Source organism: Asterias rubens, chromosome 2, assembly GCF_902459465.1.
Source record: "Asterias rubens chromosome 2, eAstRub1.3, whole genome shotgun sequence".
Lineage (NCBI taxonomy): Eukaryota > Metazoa > Echinodermata > Asteroidea > Forcipulatida > Asteriidae > Asterias > Asterias rubens.
The window spans coordinates 12,434,000-12,452,148 of NC_047063.1; the positions used below are offsets into that span (position 1 = coordinate 12,434,000).

Consider the following 18,149-nt stretch of genomic DNA (forward strand, 5'->3'; position numbering starts at 1 on the left):
GTGCTGCAATATAGGTTTTTATCACCACTCCATTCTGCGAATCTGACTGCTGGATTAGCGCGTACTTGAAGATAATGGGGCAAGTAACCTGTCTGAACGTTGAGTCCACCAACTCCATCAGAACCATGCTAGTACACATACTCGAAGGTAAACATAATGAGCATTAAAAGTTTTCTTTTTGTTATCAATATTATTATTGTTATCAATATTACTGACATGGTTGTAAGCTGTGATTTGTGTGTGACCGGAAAGCTTTTTTTTTCTTCAAATAATTATTAACAGTTTGGGTAAAGGTTTCAAAAAGTAGATATGAACCACATCCTGAAAAAGGAGATGTAAACATGGAAGAGGAGATGGTCATATGAGATGTAGCTGGTCTTGTGTATCCTTGAATCCTGGCTGTACAGCAGACCTTGTCAGTCCCCAGAACATCTCCGGTTTGAGTTTACGCTTGACTGCTGTGAACTTCCACCCCATGTGGTTGGTACAGTGTCGACACTGCAGAATGGTCCACGCATACCTAGTAGTAGGATACAAAAAAATGTTTCGATACTTTTACATCCAACAAAAAAACTTTGACATTGGCCGCTCATTTGGCAAGCAAATAGTTCATAATCAATCAATCATAATACGCTTATTCGAAGTTGCAGAAATCATGTATGTTGTATTGTTACATGTATGTGTAAACTTGAGCATTGCAACAACAACAACACTGACAAAAATACAACAAAAAGTTGCAGAAATCACAGTAATTCAAAATTTAATAATATAGTAAAATTAATAACTGATAGTACATGTTATCAGAGTAAAATTTCTAACATTCCAGACTTATGAAGAAATGTAAACACAGAACACTTTTCGTGAGATACAGAAAAGACAAGTACACAAACAGCTACAACATTAACTGAACAAATGACATTATAGAATGGCAATAAAACAAAATTGTATACCCCGTTCCAGAATCAGGCTCTTCTCAGAAAAAGTACAAAGGCATTAAATCAAAGATAACCAACAACCATGATGTCAATGTGCTGTGATGTCTTATACATTCTATATTATCACCGTTTCCACGAAGAGCAATTCTTTAAATAAATCATACATTTCATCAGCAATTTCACGAAGGGCCAAAAAGTCCCCTGCGCCAAATAGGTCTGTTTCGAGAAAACCGCGTTTTAAGTTAAGCTTATTTTGAAACTACTAGTTGGTAGACTATTCAAAATTTAATCTTGTCAGGGAAGAAGAGATCCTAAATCATACAAATCTGTTTCAATTTTGAATCTGTCCCTAACGTGTTTAATGAATGAGTAATTATTTAATTAACAAAATATTTCTCTTCGTGAAAACGTGTCAAAACATGGTCTGCGTGCAGCGCGTAGTGTATAAACTTTTTGGCTGTTCGTGAAAACGCAAAAGCCGGAGCACCCACTTTTGCCACCATGCCAAGGGATAATTCCACGCGGTAGAGCAATACGCTTTTCTGCACTTTGTGAAAACGCAGTTCCAGGTGGTCCTTTTTTTGGTCCTTTTAAGTTTTTGGCTCTTCGTGAAAACGCAAAAGCCGGCGCGCTCATGATTGGCACTGTGCCAGCTGTACAATCAACGTGGTAAGGTATAAACAAAAATTACAAAAAGGTTTTTGGCTCTACGTGAAAACATAATTCCAGGTTCTTGAGGTTTTGTCATTCATCAAATTAGCGTAATTAAGAAACTAGACAATTTTGAGTCCTGTAACTTCGTAAATAGTTAGATCCCGATCACCTTAGTCAAATCCACCAGTCAGTTTTTTATCGATTTTTAAGGTTTTTGGCCCTTCGTGAAATTGGTGACGATTTGAGCAAATTGACACATTTTGGTTGAAAATTATCATTGAACGCAACAGTTTCCCATGTTTCATATGATAAAACATTACAACGTTGTAATTTTAATTTTGGTTTTTACCCAATTGGGCAATTTTGTAATTACACTATTAAGTCCTTCACCAAATTTACAGTTTTGCCTTTCAACCAACATTCTTCAGTGAATGGTACTCACCCTGGGAACCAGCTATTTTCCTTGGTAGGTCTACCAACTAGGTTCAAGTTATGAGCGCTGTACAAGGTAAGCGTATCATGTACATAACCACCAGGGTTGACGTACGCTGCCATTGGACCATCCAAAGACATACTGAACATGGAAAAGAGAAAACAAAAAGTCTCAAATCTTGTATAGGGGAAGCCCATAAGCATCCACTTTGCAAGGGCTACCAACTAACACCACATAAGGGGGGGGGGGCAAGATTCATACACAACTAGAATGTTCATTTGTAAATGCAGTGAAGAACGACAAGACAAGCGCATAAGATTAATTTAACACCAATTCAGAGTGACAGAAAATACACAAAAATAGCACTGCATTTACTACTTTCTGATTATTTTCACTTCATCGTACAAATCCCCACTAGGTCAAGAGGACAAAAATAGCAGAATTGTTTTCACTGAAAATTTCAGTAAAGTTAACACATGGATGCACCCATACATATTACATAGGCAGAGCTATCTCTGTTTCAAGAAATATATTATATATTTGGTTTGCGGTAACACCATGTGTGTATCTACTTGCCAGGTAGAGTTTGTTCTTAGCGAACTATCTTGCTTGAGTAGATTGTTCAGGTGTTCGGGAGACTTCTCAGTTCTGAAAAGAACTGTCCTGCTTATTAACTATTACCTGGGCGGATGGTAAAGAAATAGGCTGGGACTACTACTTGAGCTTATAGGATCGTAATTAACTGTACTACCAGGAGACATCGTCAGGAGACAGTCCCCTTACGATGACTAGAGCAAACTAGTCGAAACATTGAGACCAACCCAAGGGGAAACCTTTTCAGTGAGAATACTGATTTTAAAAGGTGCCCAGCATAACAACATCCATTACAAAATTTATTGTTATAGTTGCAATAAAAACCACTAGTAAAATAACTAAAGTAACACAAATTAAATCAAAGTTTTTATAATCTGGACCAGCCAGGACATGCAAGAAATGAAAAAAATGAAAAATTAAGATAAATACATGCTGCGTATTGTAATTTGACTCTCACCTGAAGACATCACTCTTGTTGGCAATATCCAGTCCACATTCAGTGCAGTGAAGCAATGTACACTGTAAAACAAAAAGTAAAATAAACTAGAAAAACTTGAGCGTCTTTGATTCTGTACATACAGTGAGAGTATGAAGAGAAAACTTATTATTAGAAAGAGTGGATAAGAGGTCTTAAAAAGTAGTACTCTCTATCTGTGCGACATAGAAAAAATGTGAAGAATTTTGAAAACCACTTTAATGTACATAAATTTTCTCTTTTCAAACCTTTTTTATGTACAAAAAAAAAAAAAAAAAAAAAACATTTATTACAAGTCACTTAAAGACATTATACTCTTTTGGAACAGAAGTTCACAGATTTACAAATAATTTACAGGGTTTACAGAAGGTAATGCTGAAAGACTTCTCTTGAAATATTATTCCATGAAATGCTTTACTTTTTCAGAAAACATTAAAACAATTATCAATTCTCGTTGTCGAGAATTACTTATTTTAAACACATGTCATGACACGGCGAAACGTGCGGAAACAAGGGTGGGTTTTCCGGTTATTTTCTCCCGACTCCGATGACCGATTGAGCCTAAATTTTCACAGGTTTGTTATTTTATATGTCAGTTGTGATACACGAAGTGTGGGCCTTTGGACAATACTGTTTACCGAAAGTGTCCAATGGTTTTAACAAGAAAACACTTGACACTAGAAAAGAAAACACATGGAACAAAGGGGCAAAGAGACAGTAAAATATTGCATGAAAAACAGTTTACAAATATCAAATTTACAAATTTAAAATTTGTTATTAGGAAGTATTTTGTAATGATGGCAATTCCCTTTTTTTGTCTGAAATGAGATAAAAGTCTGATATTTATAACCCCTTACAGTTAAAACCATGAAAAAACAGAGAACTTTAGGATATTATAGGAGAAAATAGAATCTTTTTTACAGGTATTAAACCAACCTTTCTAAGAATGTCAAGCTCCCGACGTAATCTCTGAACTGGACAGTTGATTTCTAGAAGCTTAAGTCTCTGTGAATCAGCTAGGGGAATATTACTGGCAACCCAGAAGGAAAAATCTACAGACAGAAACAAAATTTGAGGGGAAAAGGACTTTGAAAATTATTTGTTAAAAACAATACAAATTTGACTATTCTTGTGGTATCTTAAATGAAACAAGAGTATTAATTTTCTTATATAAAGATAAAAAAATAGTTCATGTTTTTTTTAAAACTAAATTTATTAAATTTGATTTGATTTTATTAATTCTGGCTGTGCGGCCAAGGACTCTGACAAAAGCGAACTTAATCGCTGTACAAGAGTATGGAGACAAGACATGGAAGGAAGTTTCAGTTTTAGATGTAGGAGAACAACTCTAAGAAAAATTATTCAGGGGAAGCCCACTCAGTCAGGTAGGAACCGAAAAGCCAATCCACATGATACCCCCAGCTTGATTCAAACCAAGGTCATAGAGGTCGAAGGGGTGGAAAGATACCAACCATTATGCCAATCTGGTCACCCTTGATACTCATATAGTATTCAACTGATAAAATAAAGAAGATTTTATAAAAATATGAAAATGCAAATGTAAAATAATTCCTACCTGAGGGTTTTGATGGAACTGTGTCAAATTTCACCGAATCTTCAAACCAGCTCTTCAGTTCTGTTTTGATATGTAGCATCAGTACTTCCTAGGTATACAAATAGGTCAAAGGTCAATTAAAATGACATTACTTGGTAATATTTAAATTCAAATCAAAATCAGAAACTTAAATGAAAGAACTCCTTAAGGGGGAAATCCAATAGTAATAATAGTAATGGAAAATGTAATAGTTGAGGTACAAATGGAGGTAACATCCAGAGGAGGTACATGTACAACCCTCCTGTTTATTCGTCCCTTCTCAGTATATGTCTTATGGTTAGGGTATAAAGGGTTAGGAAAATACACTAGGGGTGTCAATAATAATTGCAACAACCCGTTTTTATATAGCGCTTTTCACACCCGGAGGGCGACCCATAGCGCTTCACATTATTACCCCTGGTCACTGGGCCTTAAATCACTCCTTAAACCATCTCAGCTCCCTGGTGGGGAGTATGCAGCCTGTGCAACATTAATATGCCCTACTCGGCTAAATCAATCACAAGAACCATCTCTGCCCTCACAGGTACCCATTTACCCCTGGGTAGAGAGAACCAACCAATAACAGTTGAGTGTCTTGCTCAGGGACACGACCGGGATTTGAACCCACACTCTGCCGAACAGAAGCATCAGAGCTTGAGTTCGGTGCTCTTATCCGCTCTTATCCGCTCGGCTGCGACACCCTACTAACAATGGGGTGTCGAATCATTGGGGTGTCGAAACATAGGGTCGTCGGGACACATGGGTGTAACTCTTACCCGGCTTCTCATGACTTCTTCAATCTACAAAACTTACCATTGCATCCCAAACCCTAAAACAACTTTGCTCTCAACAAAGCAGACGATCATCAAGCCGATGCACCAGGCCTATCAACATAGCCTCATCTACAGACAACCATCCCCCAAAGTTGACTGCTAAACCTCTACAGCCCTTTCCAAAGAGCTGTTCAGATTTTGGATAAGGCTACCAGTGGCTGCGGTCACTGAAACAAATCTGCAAGGGTTCCAAAGAGAAGCACTGCCAGCTTTAAGAAGGATGGCGCTTCCATAGCTCTCAGGACAAACTGGCGATATTGTAATCTGATAAGCACAATATTGACAGCATAAGCACAAAGCACAAATTGATTTTGCAGTCGCACCCTCTCCAGGACAGCAGCGTTTAGGAGAGAATAACAAGATTCAAGATTGTGGAGTGTCATGGCTGAGTGGTTAAGAGCATCGAATTCAAGTTCTTGTGGTTAAGTCACCGGAGAGTGGGTTTGAATCCAAGTTGTGACACTTGTGTCCTTGAGCACTACACCATAATTGCTTCTCTTATCCCAGGGGCATACATGGGTCCTCCGAGGGCAGAGGTTGATTTTGTATTATGAAAAAGCCTTCAGAGCGCCACAGCAGCTCGAGGTCATATACTCCCCAGGGAGCTGAGAAAGATTAAAGGGATGTTATTGGCCCCATGACCCCAATGGGCACCAATGTAGACTAGGCCCCTAAAGACAGGTCCCTGCCGCTAGATCCAGTGATTCCATTCGATACAATGATATGACAAACGTGGAGTGACTTCGATACCCAAACAGTCTCAGCTGTCACGTCCGCAGTAGAATTTGACTGCGTATCTCTATGTGAAATGACTGAGGTCAAAGGTGAATCTACACGCCGGTTTTGGAGGCAGGTCTCTGGCGCTATTCACGAGCCACGAAGTGTGACGTCAGATGTTCAGGCTAAGCGCAATGATACGGTTACTGTGAAATGCACTACTAAGAACTTGTTATTATTATTATTATTCAAGATCAGTACTCACAGCGTCATACATCTCATAGACCCAAGGCGGAATCCAAGTCCATTGAGCAGGTCTCAGGTATCGCTTCCTCCTCTGTTTTATCCATGCCATGTCTCTCTCTACACCCTTCGCTTGCTTCAGAGGAGGAATCAATCTTAATCTATCGTGGGATGAGCATCTAGCTCCCTCTAGAGGATCGGGAAGCACACTTTCGGTGATGATACGCACCCTACCAATAAGGATGCTGGGGAGGAAATACAACAAATTTATCATTTAATTAAATTTATTTCGGTAGTGAAGCCAAACAACAATCCAGATTGAATATTGTCCATGCAGGAAGAATGATGCCTTATAAATGCGAATACAGAAATATGAGAAGCCTAAACTGGCCCAACACTTCTCAGATTCAAATTTGGGGTTGGGGGCATAAAAACTTATACAAAACTTATACATCTTTTCACATAACCACATAACTTCAAAGTGAAATGTTTTTCAAAATGCTTTATTCTATTGAAAGCTGCTGTAGGCGTCAAACCAAAAGTTGTTATTGCTATTAATTAGATTGACTTGATTGATTGAATTAACAAATACTTTCCTGATTGTTAACACCTTGAGACATGAAACAATGATCCTACATATTTTTAAAGATTAACTCACCCATCTGCTTGTCTTCTTGTCTCCATTATTTGGAAGCGCTGTCGCCCTGTGGCTTTGATTCTCATCGTCTCTACACCGCTATCCTCCTCTTCCTTAGCACTGTATATCTCTGCCGTTGTGCCGATATTAGCAGGACTTTCATCGTGGCCTGGTTGCATGTTATGACTGAAGGGAAAGACATGGGCCAAAATACATGAAACTGTTGAGCAGAAAAATACTGCTTAGCACATTGCTATTATGCAAAGAGTGGGTTGGGCACCAGTAACAATGTAAACTTTATGGACTTTTCGCTGGTTACTAGCTTCTGCTAACCAATATTTGCCTGTGCTTAGCAAGTTTTTTTGCTTACAGGCTTTATGAAATTTGGCCCCTGATAATCAGATACTTATTGGGAAGATCAGATTCCTGTTCTGAAAGCCGAGGTTACAAAGATCTGACAACTGAAATATTTGATAAGGGAACCTCAATTTCAGTATCATTAATTCATTCTCTTTACCCTCTACCTCAAGTGACTGTTAGATCCACCCAAGATCAGGGGTGTCAATCTGTTTTAAAATGTGGGTGGGAGACGTCAGGAGTTGTAGCACTCACTGCGTGGGGGTCCAAGAGCCCGCTTATGAGCCCCTGCTGCTTTCAAGGGGTGAAGCCCTTGGCGGGGGTTTAAACTCCCAGGAGTCTATTTTGTGAGGCGATGTTGGGATTACGTGTCCACAAGGTCATTGATTCTACATCCAGGTCATCCTCCTAATGCAGACCGTAGTCCAATTGTACGGAAACATTTCGTGATCAAAAGTTAAATATTTAATTGTAATACTTACCCATCGTGTATCATACCAAATGTGCGATTATTCTGTATGACGTGTTTCATCATCGATATGATTCTTTGATTGAAGAGATGAAGAGGAAGCGTCTGACCAGGAACGAGGATAACTCCGGGAAGATGCAGTAGCGGCAACGAGACGTAACTGTCCTCATCCAAAACTGTCCTGCCACTGTACTCTTCAAGATCATTACCAAGATACTAACAAGGAGAAAATGAGACTTGTAGTTTAATTTAACATTCAAAATGATTCTCAAGATTCCAAGAATACAATGAATAATATAACTAAGTTCTTAAAGACACTGGACACTATTGATAATTGTCAAAACCTGTGAAAATTTGAGCTCAATCGGTCATTGAACTTGCGAGATAATAATGAAAGAAAAAAACACCCTTGTCACACAAAGTTGTGTGTGTGTTTAGATGCTTGATTTCGAGACCTCAAGTTCTAAATCTGAGGTCTTGAAATCAAATTTGTGGAAAATTACTTCTTTCTCGAAAACTATGGCACTTCAGAGGGAGCTGTTTCTCACAATGTTTTATACCATCAACCTCTCCCCATTACTCGTCACCAAGAAAGGTTTTATGCCAATAATTTTTTTGAGTAATTACCAATAGTGTCCACTGCCTTTAAAGCCACAATTGTGTCACGACTGCGACTCGAACCCACACTCTGCTCATCAGAGTCACCAGAGCTTGAGTGTTCTTATTTGCTTGGCCACCACATTGTTTATTTTACAGACTTTCAATAATTCCTGAGACTCCCAGGACGCAATGAACACAATAGGAGAGGGACACCTACTTCTACTTGCGATAACGTAACCCTCCTGCCGTCGTTATCGCAACTAACCTACTTCTAATAATAATAATAATAATAATAATAATAATAATAATAATAATAATAATAATAATAATAATAATAATAATAATAATAATAATAATAATAATAATAATAATAATAATAATAATAATAATAATAATAATAATAATAACCCGTTTTTTTATAGCGCTTTTCACACCCGGAGGGCGTCCCAAAGCGCTTCACATTATTATTTATGGTCACTGGGCCTTAAATCAACCATCTCAGCTCCCTGGTGGAGTACATGTATGCAGCCTGTGCAACATTAATATGCGCTACTCGGCTAAATCAATCACAAGAACCATCTCTGCCCTCACAGGTACCCATTTACCCCTGGGTAGAGAGAACCAACCAATAACAGTTGAGTGTCTTGCTCAGGGACACGACCGGGATTTGAACCCACACTCTGCCGAACAGAAGCATCAGAGCTTGAGTTCGGTGCTCTTATCCGCTCTTATCCGCTCGGCTGCGACACCCTACTAACAATGGGGTGTCGAATCATTGGGGTGTCGAAACATAGGGTCGTCGGGACACATGGGTGTAACACTTACACCTTCGAGCACCAAATGACAATTCTGTCTGCATGCTTTATGTGAATTGAAAAATCAATCAATTTGTTCAAAACAATGTAGCTCTCTTGACTTTCTCTTGCATGTTGTTAATATTTTGTGAAGAATTATTGTTACATCCCTTGTAAATTGTAATGAATGAATGAATACAATACATGGCATAAATAGAGCCAACCACAGAATCAATCAAATACAAGCTTTTAAGATTCTTCATCAAGTGCTTAAATTATTGGCTATAATTCGTTGTAACATCGCACATCGTTGTTGCCTGTAGTAGAATAGACACTTACTGAATGGGTAGTTGGAAGTGATGCATCATAAGTGACTTTTGTTGGTCTTTTTTGGACTCTGTCACGGTCTAATCTTCCTCTGATGTGGAGACGAAGGCGTCTTAAAAGACCCTCATTGTTATCATCATCTGTTCATAAAAGAGCAAAAACTACTATTATTTTAAATTTAAGGTTATTATTCAATTCAAGTAAACCAAAAAATTATCTGTAAAAAACACAACTCAGAACTCAGCTGCTGTTGCAAACTAATTACCTAATATACCATGGAGGTAGAATATACCAGCCAAAATGACCTGTGTGGTCGGGAAAAAAGTTAGTATAAAGCCTATTGAGCCATCACCACAGTACAGTCTAGCCAGTACAGTTTTCTACTACTACCGGTAAACAATTCGCTCTGCAAAGAGAGCAAGCAAGACTTGGGAAGTTGTTTTTCACAGGGTGATTTAAACGATGCGTTCACCTTCTTCAGCTGGCGAATCATCATCTTCATCCTCCTGAATAATGTCATCATCTAAATCTCCGTCGAGCTCTTCAGGATCATCTCCATCATCTTCACGTCCCTCCTCCTCCTGCATTCTCCCATCTTCATCGTCCATGTCGTCTGCCATTTTGTTTGTTATGATTGTCCCAAACTCTCGCAGATTCTCTCGTGGGTTCAGCAGCTAGATGGAACTTTAAGCCACGTGGTAGTATTCAGCCAATGGGGTTAGACCCCGTGTAGCAGACGACTTAGTGCAAATTTTGTATGGTAATTGTGTATGGTACCCTTTTCCTCATTGCCCATCGACTAATTAATTGATTTGTTTAGAGACGGGAACAGGTGCACACAACAGCGTATGCCTCCAGCTGCAGTAAAGTATAATTGCTCATTTCGGGGACGGCTCTAGTTACGCTGCATTTTATGTCATTTTTTTTACTTCTTTGAAAGATAAAAGCGAAACAGCAGGCGAAGTAGATTTCTTGCAATTTGTGCACCATTTTGTTTGGGAAGGTAAGTTATATGACATTTATTTTGTGGCATGAAAACTTGTTTCGAGTTTGACAGTTCTTTTACTTTTTTATTTTGTTTAGTTTCATAGTATTGATTTTGTATTCACCAAATTTGTTAAGGTATGTAATTTTCAGGGTCATCCATGTAGTAAACAAAAATAGCTTAGTTTTGAACAGTAGGCTACTTCTATAATTGAAGAATGCATTATATATAATGGATTGGAGTTTTATAATAATAACATATGAAAGAAAATTACTCAAGACGAACTGATTTTGTTGCTTACGTATGTCATGATTGATGATGTAACTGTCAAAAATGTATCAAGTTACATTGTTAATATGACGAAAATATAGTTTAAGGACGTAAAAAACAATGCCGCTGACCACACCTTTTCACGTGGGAACATTCAAACATTAACACCCCAACGAAACACTGTTTTTTGTTTATCCCTACTTTTCATTTTTAAATATTGAGTTGTCTGATTTGTATTAAATTATTGTTTTAGTTAGTAAATTATTGTCAAATTCAAAATGCTTTTTCTGAATTGTAATAAACCCTTATAAGAACAAGAACCTTGAAACACGTATTTGAGTAGTAGGGCAGTAGACGGTGGTAACAATTAATGTTCAATTTCTACACTGGTCAAACGAGATCAATCGCATCGCATTTTAGTTGCTTTTTGTACAAATAAGGCTAACATTGACATAAACTGATTATTTAGACCCAGTAACTGGGGCGTTGTACTGCTTTTCTTGAAATGTTGTCATTATCCGTCGTACATGGGTCTACTTATAAGTGGCTGTAAACATTCGTAAACTGCATTCCCAAAATCTTTTTAAATCGCAACTCAAAACTTTTCTTTTGAAGAAAGCCTTCGGTAATGTGTAGTGAGTTTTGTATCGTTTAGTTTTTAATTTTATGGTCTCTATTTGAGTGTTGCTCTCTTGTATCAAAGTTGCATTGTTTTTACAGCCTTTATTGTTTTAGGGTGTTAATGCACTTTTTTTTGCGTGTAAAGTTGTATATCTATTTTGCTTATATTTTTTTATGGGTGTACTTTTCTTTAAACTGTTCACTTATTGTATGTCATTTTCTTAATCTTTTGCAATTTTTATTGTCATGCACCCTCGAACAGGCTGCCCCCGATTTCACGAAGTGCTGCGACGCGTCGCAAGTGCAAGTTGCGACCGGTTACACGTCGTAAGTTGTGATGCGTATAAATCGATTTCATCAAAGTTACGATGCGTCGGATACGTCGCAAGTTCCTTGACAACGAGGAAGAACACGTCGTAAGTTACGACATGCTATGTTTCATTTGTTTACGCACAAAATGCATGAAAGGACATAACAATTACCACACGTAACTTCCGTGAACCAATTGGGAAGACACTAGACAACAAATGGAAATTTGCCCTCCCCCCCCCCCAAAAAAAAAGGACGGGTAAAAGAAAAGAAAACAAACACACGCATAACAAACGAACACACACAAACTAAAACAACTAAACAAATAAATAATTATAAACCAAAAAAACAAAACAAAAACCTAAATACTAGTCCGAAACGGTTGAGTGTCTGCCATCTTGAATGAACTATAATACACGACTGTTTCATGACCAAGTTGTACACAACATAAAACAGCCGCAGAACTTTAGGAGTTCATCCTCGTCCAAATGGTTGTTTTTATTAAGAGTGAAAATAGTTTGTATTGCGACTCGTCGCGCTTACGAAGTGTTTGGTGAAATGGACTGTAGAACTCGTCGCAGCCCCGACGTGTCTTAGGTCTGCGACACATCGCAAACCCTATGATGTGTCGCTACTTGCGATGAGTTTCGTGAAATCGGGGGCAGGTCCTGGAAAGAGCGCAATATAAGATCAATAAATTATTAATATTATTATTATTAATGTTTTTCTAGTTATTATGTCAAATTTGATAATACATTGAACTGGTTCAGATTTATCTGTGGGTGCAACTTCAGTTTAAGAAAAATATTAAAATGTCGGGGTGAACAAATTGACTTGAATGTCTATTGAATATGCGCTCTTTGATCCCTATTTATCTGTTGGAAGCTGAATGGGGAAATTGTACTCATTCAGGTTCACTTGTGTTTTATGACTTTATTTTGTCAACCTTTTAATATAAATATTTCTATCACAGGTGCAGTCACATCCGAGGATGCAATATCAAGTTTTCCTTCAGTTAGGAGCAGTTTGCCTCAGCATCCTCCTCGTAAAGATTGCAGACTGTAAAGATGAAGATTACTACAAACTTCTTGGACTGAGACGGTCAGCGACAGACAAACAAATCAAGAAATCATTCAGAAAGCTCGCTGTTCTGTATCATCCAGATAAGAACAAGGATCCGGATGCTGAAGAAACATTTGTAAAAATTGCTAAAGGTAAACAAACCTTTACTCCCCCCCCCCCCTCCCCATTCGGCTGAAGAGACTTGAGTATCAAAATTGTGACATAATCTTACAGTGGATTTTGCACACTTTTTTTTAAATTCCGGTAGTTTGTATAGACCGATCCAGGCGCGCAAGTGTTGGGCACTGCCATGGGCTGCGCGCCACTGTTGGGGTGTCTTTGTGCCTAGTTTTGTGCACAAAGACATGAGAAAATCGTTTTCTTTTTCACTTTTTATGGGAATTGAATGTCTTCCTCGACAATCTATGAAATTTCTTTGATATGGCTGCTTCATAATATGAAAAATGAAAAACAAATTATGTAATGTACAGATATTATCAATTCCTATTCATTGAAATTCCATTTGGGGTTTTGTCTCCATATACAGCTTACGAAGTACTATCGGATCCAGAGCAACGTAAGCTTTATGATCGACTCGGTCTGAGAGAATATGAGAATCAAGGTAACCGTGGAAACGCAGGAGGCGGAAGCCGGCACGGAGGACAACAGTTCAATTTCAAACAGTTCTTTGCAAACTTTGACGCAGGCTTCGAGGGCATGGGATCCAAGTTTGGAGGTGACTTCTGGGGAGGATTCGATGAGGACTTCTTTAGCTCTGGTTTTCCTTCTCATAATAGAATGCACCAACATCAACGCACCGCTCACAATGCACATGTAAAGGCTCACAATCACGCACGGGTAAGTGTTTGTTTGTTTGTTTGTTTGTTTGTTTGAATGATCTTCCCATCAAGGGAACTCGGCAAACTCCTACAAGGGGATATAAACACCAAGCGGGCAACAGCCAATCTCTCTCAAACAAACATTGGTTTAACGTCTATGATTATGAATTACACAAATCAAGAAGTTGTGATTCAGTAACTTGACAAAATATTTATTCTAGTCATTGTGAAATAAGGGGTTAGCTGGGGGATTCAAACCCCCAAGTTTATTGTTCTTTAGTGACATAAGGCAGGTCTGTGGCTGAGTGGTTAAGTGCATCTGACTCCAGCTTCTGTGTTTTTGATCAGCAGCATGCGGGTTTGAGTCCCGGTCATGGCACTTTTCTCCTTGAGCAAGATACTTTACCGTTCAAGTCTGCAGGAAGTCCAAACTCTTCATAACTTAGGATTAATCTTAAGGACGAGTTAATTTCTGCAACCACAGACGTTGGGACGCGTTGAACCCATCCTAGGTCCGGACGAGTTACGAGTCCTAACTTGAGATAGGATTAATCCTATCGTTTCGTCAAAAAATCAGACTTTCTCTGAATTGACTGCAAATAAACAATGCTCTCTTTCTCAAGTTGTTATAAATAAAGCGAAATTTATAAAGCGCAAAAACAATAGCAGAAAGAATCCGCCTCAAGGCGCTGAAAAGAACAATAATAAAAGTATTACACGGAAAACTAATTTTAGGAATCTAGATACAGAAACCTGGCAAAAAGTTAAAATGTCAAACAACCAGTTTAAAAAGATGAGATTCATCCCATGTTTACTTAAACATCAATTTCTTTTTCTCACAGTCAAAGAGAGAGCAGAGAGGATCTCATGACTCCTTTTTTGGCGACAGTTTATTTGACGACGCTCATGGGCACCGAAGTACATTTCACTCCACTCATCATAAAGTACATTCAAACGGTAAGCGAAATGATCCGGACCACTGTGTTCAGATTTATTTATCCTTAAGACTTAGTCAGTGCATAGACTAGTGCTGAGCTACAATCCAACCACATTTAGAGCAAGTTCAAGTGAGGCAATATAGCTGACATTGGTTGTTTTTGCCTGGTACCCAGGATGTATTGAATGCATAGGTAACCAGGCAAAATCATCCAATGGTCGACTATAGTGCCTCACTCAAACTTGCTCTCAGTTACCATTTTCACAGATGAAAAGGGCATGTCAAAGATCATCTAAAAGAACATTCATAAATACCTCAGACAGTTCGCTATTCCTATTGGTGGAGAGCGCGTCACGTGGGTGTGTTATAAACCTTTGTTAATGACCAGTAAAAAGTGTTGAAACATAGGCGTAACACGCAAGCTTGCACCTGTGCTTATAAGACAGTTTCTTCAAGAGCAACGGCTGAAACAATTGTGCCACATCACGTCATACCCGCGACGCGCACAGCATTCCCTTATAAGTAGTTGTTTACCCGAGGGCCTTACCATTTCGTATCTGGAGGGGTGCTGTATTGAAAGAAATCATTGAACAATTATAATTTTTGCATATTTATTTTACTTTTTGATCAAAAAGTGTTGATGTTTTTGACCGAAAAAGGTATTTATGAATGGGAATCAAAGTGTGTTGAATCGGTTTTCAACTAGTGGTTTAAACCCGCCGAGGCCTGGTTCTTGATAATTTACCTCGACTTTGTCTCGGTAAAATTATCAAGAACCAGGCCTCGTTGGGTTTAAACCAATAGTTGAAAACCTCTTCACCACACATTGATTCCCTTAGTAATCAACCCTTTGTTCTTTGTTTTGGTCAACAAAATCCAACAAATTTGTTTCTATGTTATGTTTAATATCCAATTGTTTACCGGACCATAGGCTCAAGACCAGTCAACTCACAACTTTGATAAATTCTGGGGGGTTATGTGTTTTCTATTGATTGAAGAAATACTTTAAAACAAAAGTGATATTTCAAATGTTGACATTGAGTCTGATAAATATATTTCAGTTCTGTTATTGAGTATCGAAGTAAACTTACAAATAAGAACAAGATAAATCTTCTGCAATGCTTGTTCAAATAAAACAGTTTACACATTAAACTATATAAACAAGTTTTTCTCATACTGATTGTGGTCTTATAAAATCGTTTTGGGTCCAGTAAAACTGCTGAGCTACTACTAACCCTGCAGTCTTGTTGATTTTCCTCCCAAATATGGCTAGCAAAACGCAAATTTATGAGTTGTGTATGGAATTGTCACCCTTTTTTCAAGTGGTTACAAATTATGAAGTACTTTTCAAAGCTATTGACACTTTGCTTTTTGTTTTGTTTTCATTCAGGCGGAAGAACGTGCAGAACAGTGAAGCAACGTGTTGGTAATATGATAACAACTTATACAGATTGTTCCTAGTTAAATCTAAATGTTTATCTTATTAATTACATCCATCCAAACTCAGTCCTTCCAAGCCCATTCATCTACAGCGGTTTACAGATCAATTATTTCACTTTTATTGAAGAAATGTAAATTTTTATGATCATTTTGGGACCTTTAGCCTCTTTGAGGTATGGTTGGCACTGTAGGGCTGCACTCCTTGGTTTGGGTGTGAACAGACAATGTAGAGAGTTGCGACATGGAGGGACCATTTTTCTTGAGTCACATGTTTGCTGAACGCCAATTTGCAAGTGCAGCGCAGCCCAATATGTAGTCTAGTCTGCCACCCTGTATGTGCACATGCATTTTTTTCGGGGGAGGGGGGGCGGGGGGGGGGGGGGGGACTGAAAAGGCTTCTTAATCGTTAAGTTGTTTCAACTCTCTCATGACACAGCTCTGGTACGCTCGTCTCCAGCGCCTTCCTTTAACCAAAGGCGCTGGGATGGGCAAACGTATCATGCACGCTCATTGGTTTAATAATGCGCAGTCCCATCATGCATCACACTCAACACTGCGCCACTAAGAGGAAATTTTAGTCACATTTTCACTTGATTCATTGGTATTATTGATCTTTGAGAAAGATTCTGCTGTAGACCTTTTCTCACGAGAAAAGGTCTACAGCAGAATCTTTCTCAAAGATCAATAATACCAATGAATCAAGTGAAAATGTGACTAAAATTTCCTCTTAGTGGCCACAGCTTGGTTTGTCAATCAAATATCTCAATCAACAAATCAAATATTTAAAAGTTTGACCATGCATATTCATAAATAATTATTAGTGATTTCTAGTTGAACTTAACATTTGTTTAGTCTTTCTTGAACGAGGACATTCCTACAAAATCGCGTCATGCCAAATACTACACTAACTTCCTTGTAGATTTCTGTTCTGATCGCAAGATTGCTATATACTATCTATATTTGTAAGAAATGGAGTTATATCTAGAGTGTTAAATTTATTTAATTTATATTAATAGTTTTGCTTTGTTGTAACTATATCAAGTGAATTTCATCAGAGAACTGCAATACTTATGTACAAAATTGTGAAATAAATATGTAGAATTGTAAATTTTTGAAAACATATCTGCACTTGAAGTAATTTTGTTGTCTACTAATAAATATTTTCGATTTAAAAGAATTTCCAAAGAGTCAGATTGTGTATGTTCTTATCTCCCAATTTAAAACTACCAGTAGCCTTCCAAAGTCGTCGGAGTAGTGTAATTTGTTTCTCTCTTTTGTACCATTTTTGTTCAGTTCCAAAAACGTCATTTTGTATTTTTATTATTTATAATAAAAGTATACCTTATTTGTTGTACTATTTATAGTAAAAGTCTACCTTTGGTTGTATCGAACCGTTTGATCCTCTAAAATATAGACATCCTTTACAATATACATTTAATTTCAAAAGGAGGTAGCATGGTTTAGATAACGCCAAAAACCCGGAGCGGTTTATGTCCAAGCAGGAAGAAAGGTCCGTAATTGGAATACACAACCTGAGAAACGTTACTGCGTGAAACGTTTTTCAGTCTCCTAACCCTTTCTCCAAAAAAAAAAAAATTTCCTAAGAATGGATTCGTTTCTCAAAATGTTTACTTAAAGGCAGTGGACACTATTGGTAATTACTCAAAACAATTATTAGCATAAAACCTTTCTTGGTGACGAGTAATGGGGAGAGGTTGATGGTCTAAAACATTGTGAGAAACGGTTCCCTCTGAAGTGCCATCATTTCGAGAAAGAAGTCATTTTCCACGAATTTGGTTTCAAGACCTCAGATTTAGAACTTGAGGTCTCGAAATCAACCATCTAAACGCACACAACTTCGTGTGACAAGGGTGTTTTTTCTTTCATTATTAGCTCGCAAGTTCGATGACCGATTGAGCTCAAATTTTCACAGGTTTGTTATTTTATGCATATGTTGAGATACACCAACTGTGAAGGCTAGTCTTTGACAATTAACAATAGTTTTTTTTTTTTTTGGGGGGGGG

The 18,149-nt window shown here is 38.0% G+C and overlaps 2 protein-coding genes across 2 annotated transcripts; one reads left to right on the plus strand and one right to left on the minus strand.

Moving 5' to 3' along the window:
• On the minus strand, window positions 1–10,282 carry LOC117304504 (protein cereblon-like). Its single transcript, XM_033789012.1, has 10 exons — window positions 10,135–10,282; window positions 9,675–9,802; window positions 7,955–8,157; window positions 7,137–7,301; window positions 6,501–6,723; window positions 4,668–4,755; window positions 4,028–4,143; window positions 3,074–3,135; window positions 2,032–2,163; window positions 1–520 (listed from the first exon to the last, which is right to left on the minus strand). Exons 1-10 carry the CDS (start codon window positions 10,280–10,282, stop codon window positions 358–360), a joined length of 1,428 nt encoding a protein of 475 aa, XP_033644903.1. The 3' UTR covers window positions 1–357.
• Window positions 10,283–10,490: 208 nt separating this feature from the next.
• On the plus strand, window positions 10,491–16,345 carry LOC117304515 (dnaJ homolog subfamily B member 9-like). The gene is made up of 5 exons (XM_033789024.1): window positions 10,491–10,665; window positions 12,821–13,061; window positions 13,457–13,767; window positions 14,591–14,705; window positions 16,076–16,345. Exons 2-5 carry the CDS (start codon window positions 12,839–12,841, stop codon window positions 16,144–16,146), a joined length of 720 nt encoding a protein of 239 aa, XP_033644915.1. The 5' UTR covers window positions 10,491–10,665; window positions 12,821–12,838; the 3' UTR covers window positions 16,147–16,345.
• Window positions 16,346–18,149: the final 1,804 nt, after the last annotated feature.

Bases quoted from the DNA above. Each gene is read 5' to 3' on its own strand.
- LOC117304515 (XM_033789024.1), top strand. From the start codon at position 12,839: ATGCAATATCAAGTTTTCCTTCAGTTAGGAGCAGTTTGCCTCAGCATC. The intron at 13,768-14,590 runs GTAAGTGTTTGT...TTTTTCTCACAG, and splicing joins AGGCTCACAATCACGCACGG to TCAAAGAGAGAGCAGAGAGG. The intron at 14,706-16,075 runs GTAAGCGAAATG...GTTTTCATTCAG, and splicing joins TCATAAAGTACATTCAAACG to GCGGAAGAACGTGCAGAACA.
- LOC117304504 (XM_033789012.1), bottom strand. From the start codon at position 10,282: ATGGCAGACGACATGGACGATGAAGATGGGAGAATGCAGGAGGAGGAG. The intron at 4,756-6,500 runs GTGAGTACTGAT...TTGTATACCTAG, and splicing joins TCTATGAGATGTATGACGCT to GAAGTACTGATGCTACATAT. The intron at 4,144-4,667 runs GTAGGAATTATT...TTCTGTCTGTAG, and splicing joins AGTTCCATCAAAACCCTCAG to ATTTTTCCTTCTGGGTTGCC.